Source organism: Musca vetustissima, unplaced genomic scaffold, assembly GCF_032173495.1.
Source record: "Musca vetustissima isolate MV318-11 ecotype Yass unplaced genomic scaffold, APGP_CSIRO_Mvet_v1 utg978, whole genome shotgun sequence".
Lineage (NCBI taxonomy): Eukaryota > Metazoa > Arthropoda > Insecta > Diptera > Muscidae > Musca > Musca vetustissima.
Window position 1 is genome coordinate 251,251 of NW_026882773.1, and position 22,774 is coordinate 274,024.

The window sequence follows — 22,774 nt, forward strand, 5'->3', positions numbered from 1 at the left end:
AAAGGTTGGCATAAAAAATTTTTCTTTACCATCCCTTATTTTTAGGTTATGTCTATGCTTGTGTGTTGTTTTGTTGTTATACTTTGAGTGTGTCTTCATCTTGTTTGTTAAATTGTTAAAAATCTAAAGCTACTTTTAAAGTTTGTTTGTTTTTTCACTAAATATATTAATTTCTATATTTATATATATGTATGTATATAAGAGTTGAGAGATATATTTATAAGAGATTGATTATATATATTTTATAATATAATATTTATATATTTATATCTGTATGTATGGTTGTGTGTATGTATTTATTTGATGATATATCAATCAATGCGCAATGTATTCATAATGTAATGTATGTTTTTTATTTATATATCCATGTATTTATATATATATGTTTTTTTTTTTTTTAAATATGAAATTATGTGTGGTTTTTGGGTTTAACTCATCCTTAGATGGTTTCAAGGTTCTTTTTTTCTGTTTGGGGGATTTTCAAATGATTCCACATAGGGGAACCATAGGATATTCAAATGTAATACTCGCATTTTTGGCATTTTCTGAAAGGTAAGGGGAATGGCCATGCAAGACCTCAGCTAGAAAAAAAATATATTCGACATTTCCTTAATATTCCGTAGGGTTCATATAAACCTCTTTATAACATAAAATAGTAAATAATCCTAAGACACTAGAAAATCGTCTTGTAATTCATATGGGATTTAGAAACTAAGTTCGGCAAAGATTTATAAATTATTGGATATGACTAAATGTCGAAAATTTGTACCTTTAAACTCTGAGATATCAAGTTTAAATTTAAAATCGTACAGGTTAACAGAAGACGTTTAAAAATAATAAAAACAACTCCTAAAAGTACAACTGCTTTAGAAATTTCTTTAGAAATCGCACACAACACCAAAAAATATACTGTCTACAGATATTCAATATCATGTTTTACGGATTATTGCTAAGATCGCAAAATATATTTATTGAAGTGACAAATACAACTCTGTTTCCATAGTGCATGTTTGAACAGATCTTCCTAAATGAAATCCATTTAGTTATATAGGCTATATCCATTTAGTTTTATAGGAATCTTTGAAGCTATATAGGAATCATTGGAGTAAATGTGTCGGAATTTGTGGAGACACCAATAAATGTACTACAAAACTGATATTTATATCATTGGTGCAACAAATACAACTCTGTACTCATACTGGCAGTTTGATCAAATTTTTATATTTGAAATATTTTAAGTAGGTATGAGATATTTCATGAATATGATTGATGGATTTGGTATAAAGGTCATCAGATGACCTCAGTGATGATCCACAATAGAATTATAGTCATAATAATGGAAATTCTGAAATATTTTTAGTAAACGGATTAATCGATTGATTTATTTCATAAAGATGGGTTTCGAAGGCCATTACCGAAGATCATTTAAAACTGTTTATATTTTAAGTTTAACTTGTTGCTATAAATTCGTCCACCTCCATGCAAACTCCAGAGTTATTTTCATGAAATTAAATTTTTCCTTTTGTGAATTGTCTAAAATTGCCGCCGCGAAAAGGAGAGGGAACCGAAAATATTTTAATGGATTCTTCTAATGTCGAAGTGAAGTAAAATACTCCATATAAATACGAAGTAAAATACTCCATATAAATATTTACCTATTTTTCTTACGTTGTGTCCCTTGTGCAATTGTTATTTTCTATCATGTACTTATTTATCCTAGAGATGGTCTTAAATTTGTCTCACATTTTCTGGTAACATCGAACAATACAATGTTAAGGGGTATATGGATTCAGAATAGATTCTGAAATGTAGAATGCTGTAATGAGACAAATATGTCATACGATTGAAATGGGATAATGAACCCAAAGGAAAAAAGGTACTTTTAATAAAGGGCCCTAATATAATCTCACTGAATATGAAGCCTTTTAATTGATTCCATTTCCTAATTTCTGTGGATAAATATTTTTCTTCTAATTGTTAATCTTGCGCTATTGAAGAGTATTTGGAGACAAATATACCGTTACAATCATTTAGCAATAATCCGTGAGTGAAAAAGTTGAGAGTTTACTGTAAATATCTTATTGAATATTTGGCAAATAATAACCCTCCAGCATTTATAGACCAATTTAATGTTCGCGCAATTGAAGGGCCTTTAATAGGAAATTGATAGAATTACCTAATTATTATTGCTTTAGCTGAAGGTACTGGCATTTTAAGAAAACCAATTTTGCAATTAGAAAATCTTATGAACCCTGTCTTTCCAAAAATTCCCCCTCAATCTTCCAATCAAAAAATGCCAAAAACCTGTTGTTTTATCTGAAGTTGTTGGATGTGAGTGAAATGATTATACCCAAATCTTATTTCAGTACCAATTATGATACAGGACATATACAGGGTATCCTAAAGGTATGGTCTCTTGAGGGGTAAATCTAATGTAAAATATTTGAGAATTATAACCCACAGAATATTTACTTTGGTCCAAAAACGAGATTAATAAAAATATTTCCGATTAAGAAACATATTGTCCAAAAAATCCTACATATTAATATAAGCTAATATGTTTTCTTAATATAAAAAAAGAATTATTTTTCTCTTATTTGGATCAAAAAAATTCTTTAAAGGAGTAACCATTTCAAATATTTTACAATTAAATTTCGCTGTTGGATACCCTACACGATTAGCAGCTGTTTAGCTATGGAATTTGTTTCTTCAAACTTTCAGATGGGGATTGGGTATTTTTCTGTTATCCTTTAATGACTTTTTTATGCTTATTTCTCTTTTGGGGGATGTTTCATATTATTATTAAATTATTTCTTATATTTTTTTTCTTTACACAAAAGTTTACATATTTTTCACTTTATTTTTATTTTATTTTAAACATTACACATTTTGTTGTTGTTGGTTTCTTTTTTTATACAAATACATTCAACACAATTCTTATTCATCTTATTGGGTTTTTTGTTTTAGTTTTCTTTGCAAATATATAAAGAGTTGTTTTTGTTTTGTTGTTGTTTTTTTTAATAATATTTCTTGTTGTTGTTTGGTTTGTTTGTTGTTATAACGTTAAGTAAGACTTAAATTTATAGAAAAAATGTGTTTTGTTTATAGTTATTATTTTCAAGAAAAAAATACATGTTTTAACATAATCTACACTTTTACACTTACACATTAACACAAAGTAATAATAATAATTAAGAATAAAAATAGTAATAATAATAAACATATAATAGTAGTAAATTAATAAAAACTGAGACATTTACATAAAGAAATCAAAAACACAGTTTTACATTCATAGAGTTCTTTTCTTTAAGCATGACAATTATATTATAATAGGGGGTAAAATAATGAGAGGGTAAAATCAAAAATTAAAATTATAAACAAACATATTTTAATTCTTCTTCTTCATCATCTTTTCGTTTTTCTTTTGTTAAACTAAACTTAAAGTCGTGTTTGTTTTAGGAATTCTCTTTCGTTTTGTTTTTGTTTTACTTTTCAGTTGCATGTTTCTTACTAAAACTATTTGAATTGTTACATACAAAATTATTAAATCAGTATTTATTTTTTATAACGTGAATGTAAAAATTAAATTAAGAAAAAAATTAAAAATACAAAAAGAGATGTTCATTTTCTTCTTCTTCATCATTATTATAACATTTGAGATTTTCTTAAATTTGTTTCAGTTCTGGTTTCAAAAAAAATTTATTTTCTTTTTTTTTTGGGTTAAAGTTAAACAGAGCGACCATAAAACAATTCGAGTTTGGTTTATTTACAATTTTCACAAAAAAATTAAATAAATATTTTATATTGTACAGGAAGTTTTTTTTTGTTAGCGAATGCCTCTTGAGGAAGGCTTATCTTTTCTATGTAAAATATGTATAGTGCCTAAAGCGAAGGCCTTAAATTTACAATTTTTTTTTTATTTTGAAAAGTGATAGGCTGGGCTGTAGGTGGTATTAACGAAAAGCCTTTTGGGGACAACGAATGCCTGTGATGAGGCGTAGCATATTTTAGTTTGCCCGTTAGTGTGGAAAGACTTTAGGAAAGTGTCTAAATTTAGTTACATTTTTTTTTTTACATTTGGACAATATTGTTTTTGTTTTAAAATACATTTGTACATATATTTATAATTTACATAAAAACACACAGTTAGGGAAAAGGTGCCCCGGCAATAAGAAATGTATTCGTGAAAATAAATTTGAAGATTTTGTGAAAGAGCTAATATAATAAATTTTTTTAATTGTACCTGTCTACAATATTTTAGGCAAGGGAATATTGAATTCTTTAGCATTTCAAAATTGCAATATTTACGAGAACCTAAATTTTGTATCACAATACTAACAATTGGATTTAATTAACATATATTTTAGAATTTTCGTTAATTTTTCGAATTTCAAATAAAAGATGACAATCTCAGTATCTTTTAAATAAGGTTTACATGGATTTATACAATTTTTACAGAGTACAATTTCTGTTTAAATGTTTACCGAGTACTAAAAATTGAATTTGAATTTAAAAATGTGTTATTTGTGGAAAAATTACTCATAGGATTTAATTAAAAAAGATTCTGTTAGATTTTTTATTTGAAAATATGAAATTATTTTTTAGTACAAATATTGGTCAAATTGATTATTTAGTATTAATAAAGAAGTTAATTCTGAAATATTGAAAAGCTCAATCATCTTTAATTTACGAAAATTATTAAACAACATTTAAAATGATTTCAAGCTTTTTGGCAATATGAATTTTCGGAGTTCTAAACTTGAGACGACTTTTTTTTAAACGTTATGTTGAACTGAACGAATACTGAGGACGAATATTTGACTTGGTTTCAAATGTCTGAATATTGACAATTTTTAAAATTAAAGGAGTATTTTTAAACTGTACTAAATTTTAGAACATTTTTTCATTACAAACGAATATAAGAAATTGATACTACATTTAAAAAAGTCAAATAATTATTTTATTTTACATCATTAAAAAAGTTTCGGTTTAATTCAATTTTATGAAGATTTGGTATGCTGAGTTTTTTATAAGAAAAAAATTAAAAGTGTTAATGGTTCATTCGAAACAAAACTGTGAAATCTGAACATTGAACTGAGAATATTGAGTATTCGAAATTGAACAAAGAGTATCGAATATTTCGTCTAGTACTAAGAATTGTGAAATATATTCCAAGCAAATTTATTTTCACGAAACGAAAACATGATTTCAATTTTTTGCTGCGTTTTGTTTGTTTTGCGGCACTTAGGAACTTAATAATGGAGTTGGTTTCAATACTTGTAGCTTTTAAGAAAAATTTACAAAAAGTACAAAAAAAATCTAAGAGGCTCTCTTTAACCCAAAAAATAAAATATTTTTAAAATTAAATTATTAGATTATCTCAAAATCTCGTCTTTATAAAAAACAAAATTAAAAGAATAACATACAAAATGAAGCGATAAAACATACATATATAAACAGTTTCAAGTTATCAAAAAAAAAAAAAAAAACGAAAATTAATACAAATAAAAATACATAAAGTTATGGTTATGGTCCTAATATCGAAATTACATAGTACTGTTTTTTCATTTAAATTTAAATTTTAATCATCATATCTCATAGTAAGTAGTTGGTAATTATAACAAAAAAGTAATTGTAAAAGTAGTAGGAATAGTAAGAGAGGATGGTCTCCAAACGAAAAAAAAAAAAATTAAATTTAATGAAAAAAATTACAAATTACAATTACAAACCTAACCTAAACATTTGTGTGTGTGTTCTCTCAAAGTATTTTTCAAAAAAAAAACTTGGTTAATTTATGAGTTTTGTTTCTTTTAGTACTCAGCTTTAGGCCAAAGTTACTTAAATTCATGGGTGTTGTTGTTGTTGGTATTTTTTTCTCAATTATGTGGTAAGGGTGTGTGTGAGTCTAGTAAAAAAATCCAGTTTTTTCTTTATTCTTCTTCATCGATTTGTTTGTTTGATACTTTATACAATTGTTTTGTTAATTTTTGGAAATTGTTTTTTTTCTTTCTATTATCTAGTGTCTCTCAAAAAATATTTTCATAAAAAATTCTGATGCCAAGGGGTTTCAATTTTTTTAATTATGACAAAGCGAATGCCTTGTCTGTATTTTTGTTTTTGTTTCGACATGAAAAAAGTTGGCAATTGTCTGGGCCCTCTTTGGTTTTGGTGTTATGTTGCTGTTGTTGTTATTGTTGTTTCTTTACTACAAAGAGAGAGCGCGTCATAACAATTAATTACTTTTTTCCACATAATATTTGTTGTTGTTGGTTTTCATGTTTTTGTTTTCATGCACTTAAAATCTAAGAAAGAACTCCGTTTTTTGAAATTGGTAGCCATCAACATCTTTGTTTACTCCTTTTCAGTTGTTGTTGTTGTGTTTTTTTCAAAATTATTACTAATGTTGTATTTCTTGTTGTAAAACTTATTTGCAAGAGAAAAATTCCGCACTTCTTCTACACAATACATACAAAAATCGACATGACTGACTGCGTGTCTGTCGGTCGATCGGTCATTTTCTTAAATTTACAATACCCCATTGGTAGTGGTTGGTGGACCAATGGGTCCCAAATTACTGGCCGCTGTCACCGATGTCAATTGTGTTGTACTGCTGCTGGTCGCCACCGAAGAAGCCACCGACACGCCCACCATCGATTGGGCCATCGATGAGGCCGCTGCCATAATACCATTTTCCATTGCCTGTACAGCGGCAGCATTACTGTTGTTGTTGTTGCTCGCGGTTACCACAGTTGTTGTATTGGTATTATTCACCGACGAGGACATCGAATTAGCTGCAGTTGTTGTTACAGCACTAAGGCCCTGATTTAAACCGGCAGATACTGATGATGTTACGGCTGATGTTGGAACTGCTGCTACTGTTGTGCCCGTGGCGGCGGCTGCTGTTGTTGAGGTGATGGGATTTGAGGTCTTCATGAAATATTTTTCCAATTTGGCATTAATATGCTTGCCATAGGTGTATTTACGCAATGCGGCCATGTGAGGGCGTATTTTATTCATTAGCTTTTTCAATTGTGTCGGTTCGGAGACATCAATCATTTTTTGGACCACATAATTGGCATATTGATCTTTCATCATAACATGTAAGGCGCTGTGGAGGAGAGAATGGAAAAAAACGATTAGTATAGCAGGGACATTTTTCTATTAAATAATTTCAAGGGTTATCAGATCCAGGACCATAAAAGTGTGGAGTTTTTTTTTACATATTTTTTTAAGCACCATCAACAATATTTATTTTAAGGTATATTATCAGGCATGGAGTAAACAAATTCTCAATACCTATTACTAGGCGTGGACCTTTAAAAAATATTTTCTAAGGGACTATCACAAGGCGTGGCTTTTTTAAAAATATTTTCTAAGGGACTATCACAAGGCGTGGATTTTTTAAAAATATTTTCTAAGGGACTATCACAAGGCGTGGATTTTTTAAAAATATTTTCTAAGGGACTATCACAAGGGGTGGATTTTTTAAAAATATTTTCTAAGGGAATATTTTTAACGGACTATCAAAGGCGTGGATTTTTTAAAAATATTTTCTAAGGGACTATCACAAGGCGTGGATTTTTTTTAAAAAATATTTTCTAAGGGACTATCACAAGGCGTGGATTTTTTAAAAATATTTTCTAAGGGACTATCACAAGGCGTGGATTTTTTAAAAATATTTTCTAAGGGACTATCACAAGGCGTGGATTTTTTAAAAATATTTTCTAAGGGACTATCACAAGGCGTGGATTTTTTAAAAATATTTTCTAAGGGACTATCACAAGGCGTGGATTTTTTAAAAATATTTTCTAAGGGACTATCACAAGGCGTGGATTTTTTTTAAAATATTTTCTAAGGGACTATCACAAGGCGTGGGTTTTTAAAAAGTCTATTTTCTAAGGGACTATCACAAGGCGTGGGTTTTTAAAAAGTCTATTTTCAAGAATTATTAGAAAGTGGATGAAAAATTCTTCGAGGGACTGAGAGCATAATCCTGTTTTAAGGGAATAACCTCTAATTTTTCTAAAAAATATTTTTTAGAAGTGAAAATTAAAAAAAAAAAAATAAAATAAAAGTTGAAGATCGATTCAGCTCTTTTATTTTTTAAGAATACTTTTTATAGCCCCAAAAGAGCTCTCCATTTTTTGCAATCTTTTTTGAGGGTAATATAAACAAATATTTCTGAAATAAACAAGAGACTTTATTTTGATATTACTGATACGACCTTAGGGCTATGATTCCACACACAATTTGTTTCCCATTTGTAACTAAATTTTCCATCTCAATGGAATTGGAAAGAAATCATTTATCCTAACAAATCTCCATAACATGTGTTTTCCTAATGCAAATGTAATAAATATCTAATCCATGACAAATTATATACAATTGGATTTAGGATACGAATAATTTCCTACCCCCAAAAAAGGTACCTATAATGGTCAGGAAACTATGCATAACAAAACAACTACAAATTTACATCATTTTTTATGTAAAAAACCTAGGATATATACAATTTAGTCCTTTTTTATCTATCAACCAAAAAAAAAGAACAACAACAAACACTATACTTACTTGTCATTGAAGGTGCAGACTTCATCAATCAAAGCTGTACGTTCGGCCCGTGTAGCATGTGTGACACATTTCTCCACCACATTGGAAGCGAATTTGTGTTGTGATAGAACCAAAACTTTGCCCCGTACGCTATTAATCAAAATTGATTTGTCTTCGGGTTTGCCATGTTCTAAAAATGTTGGCAGAGGGAGGGAGGGAAATAGTCGTTTAATAACAATTCATTTGACAAAAACAACAACCCTCCTCAAAATTTGAGGAGGTAAACATTTCAACTTACCCAATACATGTTGTATAACATAATTGCCATATTGGTCCTGTATCAATTGTTCCGTATTCTCATGCAATTCATCCAATATTGGTTGGGTCTGCTCAGCGGTGCAGTGTTCCAAAATACGCTGTATCACACGACAGCCATAGGGATGTGTGCTCAACGAGTAGACCTGTCCCTTGAAGGCATTTATGATGAATTGCAATGCCGTCGGATCGACACATTCGATACACTTCTGAACGACATGATTGCCATTCTGATCTTTGACACATTTGAGTACATTACCATCCAGTTCACGTACGATTTCTTGTTGCTGTTCGGCCGAGATGCTTTCCAGAGCCTTTTGAATGACACGACAGCCGTACATTTGCAGAGCCAATTGCAAGACATGACCCTTCACCTGCATACCGAGAGTGTTCTTCTGTTCGGGTGTGCCAAATTCAAAGAATTTCTGTATGACATAATTGCCAAAGACATCGGTCATGAGGCTGTAGGCGGCACCAAGGATTTCATTGAAAACCATTTGTTTCTCGGCGGCTGTGGCACGTTCCAATTTCTGTTGGATGAAACGCGAGCCATGTTGGTCCTGTGAAAATTCGACAATGTGATTGGCCAAATCACGCAATTGCAGATTGGGGTAACGTTGATTGCGGAAGTCCTCGAGCAGGCGAGAACGTCCCGGTTGTGGAGCACCGGCAGCAGTACCTGCGGCAGCAGCAGCTGCAGCGGCGGCCGCTGCAGCAGCACCCACACCACCAACACCGGCGGCAGCTTGACGTGTAGCAGCTGCTGCAGCAGCAGCGGCGGCCGCAGCGGCAGCAGCAGCTGGTGTGGCACCGGGTATAGCCAAATGTTTCGAGAACAACGAATTTTTCTGACCGAACATATTATTAACTTGGGCAGCGAGAGAAGTTGGCGGTAAGCCCACAGCCATTTGTTGACGATACTTCGATTCAGCTCCGGGAGCACGATTATTCATTAGGCACGATTGTGGTGGCGGAGGTGGTGTAATGGCAGTTCCAATGGGACTGGCGGATGCGGTGGCGCCCAATGCGCCATATGTATTGTTAACGGCACCGGGCCATTTGCCGAGGGCAGCGGCGGCAGCAGCAGCTGCTGCAGCGGCTTGAGCCACCGTCGAGGAGACAGCATTGGCAGCGGCTGCATTACTATTGGTATAATCCATGGCAGAGGGACTGAAGGCAGAAGTGGTGCGGTCAAAGGAATCACGGCGACCGGTCAATGAGGATGTGTTCAATGCAAGGCCTATGAGGAGAGGGTGGGAGGGAACAGAAAATAGTAAAAATGTAAATTAGAATGGAATTTATTGCATAGCCTTATTTGTATTTATTAATTTTCCATAAAATATACAACGGTTAATTTCTTACGGCTAAAATAAAGCATAACTTTAGGGATGTTAATTTCATATATTATTTTAAAAAAACATATTTTGATTATTTATTTTTTTTTTTTTTGATAATATATTCTAATAATTATTTTGATATCAAATATTTTATAAACAATATTTATGAATCCCTTATATTCAATAAATAAAGCATACTTTGAGGCATGTTAATTTCGGTTTTTGTTTTTATACAATTATTTTATGTTTTAATTTCAAAAAAGGTTTTAAATATTTATTTAATATTATAAGAACCTTAACAAATTTCGGATTAATATATAAAACAAAAAATCCATTACATATTTTTAGGGGCATTGGTTTCCAATTTCCATTGCCTACTTTTATGTTTCCACAATCATTTTCCTTAGGATTTATAATTAATTTAAATTGAAAAAATACAAATCCAAAGTCGGCATCGAATGTTAAATGTCATCGATTTTCTATTGCATACTTTTAGGTGTTAATATTTTTTAAAGAAATTATTTTTTTATTTGCAATTATCTCATTTTACACTTAGCTAAAACCTCTGTAACCACATATTTTTTTCAATACAAACAAAAAAATCATTGCCTACTTTTAGGTGTCCATAACCATTTTCTTGGCATTCATAATTAATTGCAGTTTTCAAAATTAAAACAAACAAAAATTACCTCCATTTCCTTTATAACCTTAAACATTTTTTTATTGTTATACAAAACAAAAATTCCATTGCATACTTTTGGGGTCATTTGATTTCCCTTTGCCTACTTTTAGATTCCCATAATCATTTTCTCTTTGGATTCATAATTAATTTTAATGTAGAAAAAAAAAATTATTTCCACTCCCAGAAAACCTGAGTGTAACAAAAAAAATCCATTGCATACTTTTTGGTGGCCCTCTGAGCATTGTTTTGATTTTTTGTTGATAATTAAATTTTCATCAACATTAATTCAATTAATTTTCATTCACATTTGTCCAAACAAAAAAAAACACAAAACTTTGTTAACCTCACGACATCTACTGCCAAACCAGCACAGTCGAACCAAGTCCATAATGTCTTATCTCTACAATTGGGGACCCAAAGCCAATGTTAAGTAAGTGGTGCATGCAACGTAAACCTCGAGGTCCATAAAATATTAAAACACCATTAGTTTATTACGGAGTAGCCAGGTAAACAGAAATCTAGACGGCAATTGTTACAAACAGACAAAACGCCAATCGAAACCAACCTGCAGCAGCTGGAACTTTTATAACCACAATAATGAAGAAAAATTAAAGACACCACAGGCACACACACACATACTCACTCTCTAACAAGAAGAGAGAAGGTACGAACAAATAAAATGAAATGTTTTACTCTACTTTGATTATGTACGTGGTTGTAAAACAAATCGTACGCTAATACTACTTAAATAAACTTTATTCTTTAGGCCACCCGGTTTTTTTTTGTTTGTTTGCTTGTAACCAGAGTTTAGTACCCATGACTATCTGGGAGAATCTTGTTACACAGTCCTCCACATCCTTGGAATGCCACCAAGCACATCGACCACACCACCACTCGACATAACATTCAGTGAGTACTGGTAGTGGTGTGTGAACATTACGACTGCATTAAAATCTCGGCTATTTCAATTTCAAATATCCACGTACTACCACCATTACCACCTTCCGACCAAATGCTGAGGTTACAAAATGTTGGTAAGGTTTGGGTTCTTTCTTTTTTTGTGAAATTTTATTCCATTCTAGAAGGGAATAAAAATCTCTTCACTTCTCTTTCGGGAGAGAGGGGTGAACGGAGGTAAACCGAATAAGTACAACAAAAATAATAACATTTCACAAACGTGACCGTTCACAGGTGCAATGGATTCATTCAGTTTCATTCATTCGTTTGTCTATCTATCTGACTGTCGGTCTGTCTGTTTGTGTGTCCGTCCAAGCATCCGTTTGCAAAGTAAAGTATCCGTTTCCGTATACACAGTGTAACTTTGAGACTACATGTCCGTCTGTCCGTCCCCATGTCAGTGTCTATTAGTGGATTCTATGATGCTGCCTGAGCGAACGAGCGAATTAGTGTTTGTGCCTCTGCTTTCAGACAAAAAAATCCCCACAGACTCAAAATGCAATTTAAAAGTTTTATTTTCTTCTGTCTTTAGTGTCGTATTCCCTTTTGGTTTTTAGTTGTGTGTGTGTGCGAGAAGTTTTTCTTTTTCACTATTTCTTTTTACCAAGCCATCACTTTATTGCCTTTTTAGACATTTGAAGTTTTGGGGGATGGGTTTTCTCCTTTAGATTTATTGACATGAATGTGCGAAAATCAAAAAGGTAGCATTTACTGGAAGATGGATTTTTTTATAAAAGTTTTCTTAAGGGGTGGAGCGCGAGGGGAAGGCAATTCAAGAAGAGAGGGGATGAGGAAATAATAGACACAATTAATTGAAACATATGTATTTTAATTTTCAAACATATACAAATCTAAACTGTAACAATTGAATAATTCTATTATAATATTGCATACTTTTAGGGGTAAGAAGGTAAGGTGGGTAAAGGGAAAAATGTAACAAAGTGAGTTGCATTAATTAATTAATGGTGTGGCATAATTTTAGGGTAATAAATTTTGATTACAAAATGTTCAAAATTATTTTTCCCAATGGCTTTAGAATATTTGTATAGTTGACATTTAAAGTTAAACTCATTAAAAACACCGGAAAACTTCGTTCACAAGGCGTGGGTTTTTTTAAAAAATATTTTAAGCAACTTCCGCAAAGCTTGAATTTTTATACCCTTCACCACACTGTGGTACAGGGTATTATGTCTTTGTGCACATGTTTGTAACAGGCAAAAGGAAACGATATAGACACATGGTTCCTTTTGAGGATATGCATAGAATCACTTTCTGAGTTGATTTACGCATGTCCGTCTGTTCGTCCATGTATTTTTGTGAACAATGTACAGGTCGCATTTATGATCTGATTTGGATGAAATTTGGCATAGGTCACTTATTTGGCCCAAGGACGAACCCTATTGAAATTTGGAAAACTCGGTTCAGATTTAGATATAGCTCCCATATATATTTTTGTCCGATTTAATGTAAATGGTGCACCAAAGCCCCTATATAACTTTCGATTTACACGAAATTTGGCACAGCGTAATGAATTAGGACCACAATGATGAGTGCAGAGTTTCTTGAAAATCGGTTCATATTTAGATATAGCTTTCATATATAGTTTCGTCCGATTTTAGGTAAATGGTGCACCAAAGTCCCTATATATCTTTCGATTTGCACGAAATTTGGCACAGCGTAATGAATGAAGTATAGAAAGATGTGTGCAGAGTTTCTTGAAAATCGGTTCAGATTTAGATATAGCTCCATATATAGTTTCGTCCGATCTGATGTAAATGGTCCACCAAAGTCCCTATATATCTTTCGATTTGTACGAAATTTGGCAGAGCGTTCTGTATGAAGTGCAGAATGATGTGTGCTAAGTTTCGTGAAAATCGGTTCAGATTTAGATATAGCTCCCATATATATTTTTGTCCGATTTATGTAAATGGTATTACCAAAGTCCCTATATATCTTTCGGTTTGCACGAAATATGGCACAGCGTAATGAATTAGGTCTAGAATGATGTGTGTTAAATTTCCTGAAATCGTTTCAGATTTAGATATAGCTTCTTTATCTGATCAAATGAAAGAAATTAGTATAGGTTGCAGAATGACATGTTTATGGACCCAATTTCATTTTGTTGGTCCTTTAAAAATGCGAAGTCTGTTAGGATTCATCTGTTTAATATACCCAAGGTGGTGAAGGGTATCATATGGTCGGCCCCGTCTGACTTTACTACTTCCCTACTGGTTTTTTAATATTTTTAAGGGACTACAAAAAGGCGTGGATTTTTTAAAGAATATTTTTAAGGGACTACAAAAAGGCGTGGATTTTTTAAAGAATATTTTTAAGGGACTACAAAAAGGCGTGGATTTTTTAAAGAATATTTTTAAGGGACTACAAAAAGGCGTGGATTTTTTAAAGAATATTTTATGAGACTTTTTCCCTTAATTTTTCAGTATTGCTATTAAATGCCTACCGTTATTTTAGTAATTGCATACTTTCGGGGATATTTAGTATTAATTTCATATTTATAATTTTTTTTCAGTATCAATTTTTGTTCGGTTTTTCAAATATTTTAAATAAATATATAACAAAAAAATTAAATATTCATTACAAAATTTAAAACATTTCCACAGAGCATCATTCCGAATAATACCCAATTATCCTGATAAACAAAGACACACACATATCAATTTAATGCCGACACCTTCATTCGCAAACAGATTCCCTTCCCTTAAAAATCAACAAAAACCACACATTTTTTGTATTAGTAATTGTTGTTGTTGTTATTTAATTTAATTGCAAATTGTTGTTTACAACACCTAAATGTATGCTATGCCAAAAAGAAAAAAACAACACGCTGCAAAACGTTTATGTAATTACAATTGTAAATAAAAACGTGAACGCCTAAAAGTATGTTTAAATTTTTACATCAAAAACTAATTTTTTTCTCTCTCTCATTACCAATGGCAATGTGTAGAAATCGAACGCACACACACATACTCACACACATTTTAAATGCATTTTTGCCAAAAATGTTAAACAATTTTGCAAAACAATTACTATTTTATAGCAGAAGCAGTAACAACAATAACAAACAACAACTGCATGTTGTAAATGCCAAAATGATTAAAAGGCAAATGCTGTATTTTTTTTGTAAATTTAAATATATGTAGGTGTGTGTGTGTGTGCAGCATGTGAACATGCATCGTCGTCAGACAGATATTTTTAAAATTTGTATGCATAAACAAAACAATTATATTGTTAACAATTACCGATGGCAATATATGCATATACATATATATTTTTATATATAAATATATATGTATGCGAATTGGAATGGAAATTCAGGAACGTGGCTAAAATAATTTTTAATTTTTTAAATATTTAAAGTCGTGGGTTTTTAAAAATATTTTTTAAATTATTTTTTTGGTCTATTAAGAGGCGTGGATTTTCAAAAACTATTTTTAAGGGACTATAAAAAGGCGTGGATTTTTAAAAATATTTTTAAGGGACTATAAAAAGGCGTGGATTTTTAAAAATATTTTCAAGGGACTATAAAGAGGCGTGGATTTTCAAAACTATTTTTAAGGGACTATAAAAAGGCGTGGATTTTTAAAAATATTTTTAAGGGACTATAAAAAGGCGTGGTTTTTTAAAACTATTTTTAAGGGACTATAAAAAGGCGTGGATTTTTAAAAATATTGTCAAGGGACTATAAAGAGGCGTGGATTTTCAAAAATATTTTTAAGGGACTATAAAAAGGCGTGGATTTTTAAAAATATTTTTAAGGGACTATAAAGAGGCGTGGATTTTCAAAACTATTTTTAAGGGACTATAAAAAGGCGTGGATTTTTAAAAATATTTTTAAGGGACTATAAAAAGGCGTTGTTTTTTAAAACTATTTTTAAGGGACTATAAAAAGGCGTGGATTTTTAAAAATATTGTCAAGGGACTATAAAGAGGCGTGGTGGATTTTCAAAAATATTTTTTATGGAGGTCTGAGGGTCTTGTAAGAGGCGTGAATTTTTAAAAATATTGTCAAGGGACTATAAAGAGGCGTGGATTTTCAAAAATATTTTTAAGGGACTATAAAAAGGCGTGGATTTTTAAAAATATTTTTAAGGGACTATAAAAAGGCGTGAATTTTTAAAAATATTTTTAAGGGACTATAAAAAGGCGTGGATTTTTAAAAATATTTTTAAGGGACTATAAAAAGGCGTGGATTTTTAAAAATATTTTTTAAGGGACTATAAAAAGGCGTGAATTTTTAAAAATATTTTTAAGGGACTATAAAAAGGCGTGGATTTTTAAAAATATTTTTAAGGGACTATAACAAGGCGTGGATTTTTAAAAATATTTTTAAGGGACTATAAAAAGGCGTGGATTTTTAAAAATATTTTTAAGGGACTATAAAAGGCGTGGATTTCTAAAAATATTTTTAAGGGCCTATAAAGAGGTGTGGATTTTCAAAAAATATTTTTAAGGGACTATAAAGAAGTGTGGATTTTCAAAAATATTTTTAAGGGACTATAAAGAGGCGTGGATTTTTAAAAATATTTTTAAGGGACTATAAAGAGGTGTGGATTTTCAAAAAATATTTTTAAGGGACTATAAAAAGGCGTGGATTTTTAAAAATATTTTTAAGGGACTATAAAGAAGTGTGGATTTCAATACCAACTAAGCCCCTTTCAATACCAACTAAGCCCCTTTCCATATAGCCAATAATATTCACCGACCTCTTTTATTGTTATTGTTATTGTTATTTGTTTTTTTTTTTTTGCAACTAGGTAGTATAAAATTTTAATGAAATTTATAACATTTTAAATGGAATTTCCTCTTTATTTATATTACACGAAATACTGCTATCGAGAGCACACCAAAAATGGGCGGGATGGTGATGATGTTATTGTTATAGATTCCAGCAACAAATATTTGCCCCGCAGTTTCAGTACAACACAATATAACACGTGAATATTATTTAACTTTGAAATGTAGTCAAAGTTATTTTTTAATAACAACAACAAAAATATTCGTTTTTTTTCATTTTTATAAAAATATTTTTGTGCTGAACTATATAGTGGAGTATAGTAGCTTATATCGAGTGAGAACACGCAAATAACGTGACTGTCAAAGCCGTTGTTGCCAATATTGTATGAAATATATGTATGTGTGTGTGAAAGTGAGTGTGTGTGAGTGCATAGCATATCAGTTATATGACGAAGAGGAGCAGTATCCAGGAATACTGCGAGGTTGGGAAGGGAAACAGTAATGCATTCATGTTACATTGTGCGGTTATTTTAATGCTTTGCGTTGCGCTTGAACGCTCCACCAAAACCAAAAAAATATATATACAAACACACACATTTACGTATGTATATAAATAAATAAACGTGGCAAAAATATATTCATTGTTAAACGCCAAAGTTATGCATGCATGCATGTATATGACCCGATAGTGAGAGAGCCCGGAGGCGAAAGGGTAAGGAACACAGGAACAGTGATGTGTGTGTGTATGTGTGCAATGATACCTCATATGCATACGCCGAGAATAAAACGTGCTTAGAAATTTTTATATTGATCGCCCTGACTTGCATGGATGCGTGCCACCAAAATGTGTGTGCCTGTGTGGCATGCAACCTTTATGAATTAGTTGCTGCTAAAAAGAGTTACACTGTTGTTATTATTATTAAGCATCCACTGTACTCCATCCACACGCGATGCTAAATGTGGCTTGGCTTGTGCCTCTTCCACTCCTGTGGATCCAATTCCATTCCCTATTCTGGGTAATGGTGGGAACATTAACATGTGGCACACGTTGAACCAGGGATGAAGAACAGAATGAACGAAAAAAAAATCACGTGCTAACAACATTTGCATTTCACAGATTCGCGAACACCACCACTAACACACACACGCGCACGCATGTACTCACACATGACTGATGTAATTGTAAATTATTGTGAATTTACTAAACGCCACACACGCACACACATGAATGTGGGAAAGTGTGTGTGTGTTTGCATAGAAAACATTATTTTTATTTGTAATTGTTAAATAATGTTATATATTTGTTTAATTATTATTAAAAGAAAATAATAAAAAAATATATAATTTAAATAGCATTTTTCAATTAAATTGCATAAACAGAATGAAAAGCATAGTTTTATGGGGTTGTTGTAGATTAATTAAAATTAAACACATTTAGTTAATTTGGATTGAGGGAAATAGAAAAGTTAATGTTTTCTTAGCAAAATGAGGTAATTATTAAGTCTAGAAAGATGTGTGTAAAATTTCGTGAAAATCAGTTCAGATTTCCATATAGCTCCCATATATATTTTCATCCGATTTTAGGTAAATAGTGCACCAAAGTCCCTTTATACCCTTCGATGTGCACGAAATTTGGCACAGCGTACTGAATTATGTCTAGAGTGATGTGTGTTAAGTTTCGTGAAAATCGGTTCAGGTTTCGATATAGCTCCTATATATATTTTCATCCGATTTTAGGTAAATAGTGCACCAAAGTCCCTTTATACCCTTCGATGTGCACTAAATTTGGCATAGCGTACTACGTACTAGCCTAGAGTGATGTCTGTTAAGTTTCGTGAAAATCGATTCAGATTTAGATATAGCTCCCATATATATTTTCGTCCCATTTTATGTAAATGGTGTGCTGAATTTGGTTTAGAATCATGTGTGGTAAGTTTCGGAAAAAATGGTTCGGATTTCGATATAGCTGCAGAAAGACAGGAATATGTTCCTTCGAGGGAACATTGACATGCAATTGTGGTGAAGGGTATAATTTTTTACGATATTTTGGGATCTTTTCAACTACAGTAGCTGTAGTTTGGTATTTTGGATTCTAATTGGATAGCAAATCTAGCAAATCTTCCTACCAAAAATTATAAATATTGGTTCAGTTTTTGTTATAGACCCCATATAGCGGAAACTTTCATGTTTTAAAATGTTGAGATGTTTGGGTACGTTTTTCAACCGAATTGGCAGTAATTTGGAATTTTGGGTTCTTATTGGGTATCAAGCCTCCGGTCCAAGTTTTGGTATATCCCGCATATAATGATACCTTCTGAATTTCAGTATTGTAAGGATTTGAGTATGCTTTTCAATTGAAATTTGGCATTTTGGGTTTTTCATTTTGTTAAAGCCCACATATAAGGGTACCGTAAAAAATTTGGTGCTTTGAACGAATTGACTGTAATATGATATTTACGTGTCTTATTAGTTGCTAAGAAACTATAGATTTCGCTCGACCTTTGGGTACAGCCCGAACATAAAGATTTTGCCAAACTAAGCGATTATATTTTAGCATTACGAAGTTGTTATCATTTTGAATTCCGCGACTTAGGTGGATAAACAGCTTTTTTACAATACAGGTCCATTTTGTGAAAATTTGTTTCTCCTGCTAGTCCTCTTTTGAGCACACTCCTTCACAAATCATTGCCACAATCTTGCTCGATTAGACCTTTTATAGTTATTTTCATTAATTATTATGGCTATGAAACGGAACTGCCATCTATCTTTACCTAGAAACAACACCTCATTGAATTGGGGTTGGTGTCTATGCTTACTTAATATTGCCATTTTGCTCTGAGTGGTGCTATCTCCCAGCATTCCTATGTTGTGTTATCCTAATATATGGAAGATGATATTGGTTATAAGAATGTCAGGGGAGCTTCAGATGCATTTTATCTGGAAGCCTCTGCTCTACAAATATTCAAAAATAATTTTGAAAGAATTTGTACTCTTCGTTGTTATTTGAACCCTGAACCTATAGGTTTGTAGCCTGACTTCACTGCACTACGTAATCCCCAATGTTTCTACATTCAAATAAAGGTCTAAACTCTTTATAGGCAATTCTAGGTAAATCTTCCAATCAAAGTTACTAAATTTTAGTGGTTTTAGTTTCTGCATTCTGGGAGTTTGGTGGGTAAATTTTGTTCTTTACAGAACATTTCCAATATAAATCCATGGTTCTCATACAGTCCCGATACATGTGTCATTTTCAAGACCCTAGTCCAATATTGTCCAACATAAGTTTCTGTAATTTGGTATTTCATTTTAACCTGTAATTAATGTACCATGACATAGCCCTCCAATCCCTTATATAAGATTCACGATCGATTTTTGGTAGACATTCCTTCTTGGTGGAGGGTAGCATAAAAGTTCGACTTTTTCAAAATAAGTTCTGGGTTTATTATTTATTTCTGAGAAATTAATTCGTATTTAGTATAGCATATCCCCCAATGAGCTACAATTTGCTAAAGAATAACTCAATGCATTTTCTAAAATCATGTATTTTTAAATTTAATTTCATTGTACAAATTCACATTTTTCTATGGAATACTTTTTTTAATTCTAATTAGTGTAATGCATACTTCTAGGAGCTAAATTAACTCGGATTTTGTTTAGCATAACCCTAAGGAGCTAAAATTAGCTAAAGAATAACTCAATGCATTTTTAATGTACTAAATTATTGCATACTTCTTGGGGCGATTTTTTTCATGAACTTATTTTTTATTACCATTATTTGTTTCATCATTTGATTTTAATTTAATTTTTCACAAATCAAATTTTTCTATGGAAAATGATTTTTAAAGATTCTAATAAAAAGTATTGCATACTTCTAGGAGCTAATTGTTTTCCATGAAAATAATTCTTTCATTACCATTACTTTTTTAATTTATCTTATTTTTTTCGAAAGAAATTAACTCGCATTTACTATAGCATACCCCCAAGGGAGCAAAAAAGCTATTTTTTCTACTAAATTAAATTTTATTAAAATAAAATTTAATTTTTACAGCTGAGTCGATTTTCCTACGAAAAAATGCAGTAACACAGAAGTAACTATGAAATATTTATACTCTTTAAATATTTATATTTCGAATTGAATTCCCCAAAGTAAATAAGAAAAAACATCGGATATATGGTGCTGGTGATGGTTGGTGAATAAAATCTGAAAACTGAAAGATGAAAACAACAACAACAAATGCAACAAATCTAACAATTGAATGCATTTGACAACAACAATAATTGTATCACTTTCAAACATGCATTCTTTATTTCATGTACATACATACAAACATTTAAACATACACAATCTAAACACAATGGCAGGATGGATGGCTGAGTGGATGTAAGGACGAATGAATGAATGGTTGGATGACTGGTCGACAGACATCATCTCTAACTGGCTAGATGGCTGGTTGCATGCTGCCGAAGAAGTATGTGTTGTTTTGGTGCTACTCCAGGACCTTTTTGTAAACATGAACGAGAAAACAAAAGCAGCAACCCCTCAAGGTATGCAATACTATTTACTTTGGATCTAGAGGTATATGCTTGAATGACTAAAGCAGAATCCGAAGCAACAGCAGCAGGTGGGTTATCGTTTAGTTGTTGGTTTTTTTGCACTCTCTCACTATCTGTTTTTTTGTCGCAATGTAAACAAATCTAACAAAAATGTAGACATGTAAACACACTTGCACATACACATAAAAATGTAAAAAATGTAGTATTTGTATTGTGTGTGTGTGTGTGTGTGTGGGCGTGCAAAATGCCATGGGGGATACAATGGCTGGCTGGCCAGACATTACTCTAGCCAGTTATACTACATTGGAAAAAATAATAAATTCTGACGAAAAAAGCAAACTTAAGTTCCAGTTCGGGCCGAACTTTTTATATCCTCCACCTCAAAAGGTGGACATTCAAATTACCTAAAATCGATCGTTTTTTTATATAAAGGCTATGTCGTGCTGTCAGGAGAAAACGAAATTTCTACTCAAAATACTGAAGTTTGATAATATTGGTCTAGGACCTTGAGCATACCCGTATGAGGGCTATGTATATAAACATATGTATATTGAAAAACTGTGTGAATAAGTGGTTATCAACCATGGTCTCGGAATGCAAAATTAACCAACACTTCGTAATGCTAAAATATATTGACCCCCGGTAGGAAAATTCGCCTTGAGACCATTTAAATACCAATAAAGGCTTTCGATCTTTACATTGGGGTGTTATACCCAAAGATCGATCGATATTTGTAGTATTTCGTAGGAAGATTTGTTGTCCCATAAGAACCCAAAATATCGAATAAGAACCAGGTTTGAAATTATTGGTCTAGGACCTTTAGCATACCCGAAACTCAGGTAAGACCTGTGTATGAGGGCTATGTATGTAAACATATGTATATTGAAAAACGTTCTGTCGATATTTGAAGTATTTCGTAGGAAGATTTGTTGTCCACTAAGAACCCAAAATATCGAATAAGAACCAATTCGTTTGAAAAACCAGCCGAAAATCCGCCAATTCCGAAAAAAAATGAGGTACGATAATAACGGGAGCCATACCTAAAGGTGGACCGATATTAATAAATTTTTGGTCTGGAGAATAGCTAACCACTGAGAACCCAAAATACTAAATTTCATCTTATTCGGTTATAAAACGTACTCAAGCTCCCCAAATTACCGACATTTTGGAGGTAATGTTATACCCAAAGTTCGACCGATATTCTTAATTTTTGGTAAGAAGAATTTCTATCCAACGGGATTCCGAAAAAAACAAGTTACAGATAATTCGTTACAGATATAGATAATCCCTGAAATAACGAATAATTGGAGGTACAGGCATATGGGGGCTATAGCTAGAGGTGGGCCGATATTAATAAATTTTGGTTGGAGGATCTGCTACCCAATGAAAACCCAAAATAGCAAATTACAGCCACTTCGGTTGAAAAACGTGCCCAAGCTCCATAAAATATCGAAATTTGGGAGGTAATAATTAATGGATGCTATACCAAAAAGTGGACCAATATTGACAATTTTTGGTAAGGAGATTTGTGGCCTAATGTGAACCCATGCTACCAAATTACAGCCAATTCGGTTGAAAAATATCTATGATATCCTCAAAATACCTTAACTTGAGGGTTCCGTTA

The 22,774-nt window shown here is 31.9% G+C and overlaps 1 protein-coding gene across 1 annotated transcript in view; it reads right to left on the bottom strand.

The window, feature by feature from the left end:
* Window positions 1–6,522: 6,522 nt before the first annotated feature.
* LOC133329450 (maternal protein pumilio-like) overlaps window positions 6,523–22,774 on the bottom strand; it is a gene marked incomplete at its 5' end in the record, with an annotated part of 94,792 nt that continues 78,540 nt past the window's right edge. Inside the window, 3 exons of the mRNA XM_061537923.1 lie at window positions 6,523–7,108; window positions 8,572–8,740; window positions 8,849–10,105. Of these exons, the coding sequence (XP_061393907.1) occupies window positions 6,526–7,108; window positions 8,572–8,740; window positions 8,849–10,105 (2,009 nt within the window). The remainder of the gene's footprint in view (window positions 7,109–8,571; window positions 8,741–8,848; window positions 10,106–22,774) is intronic.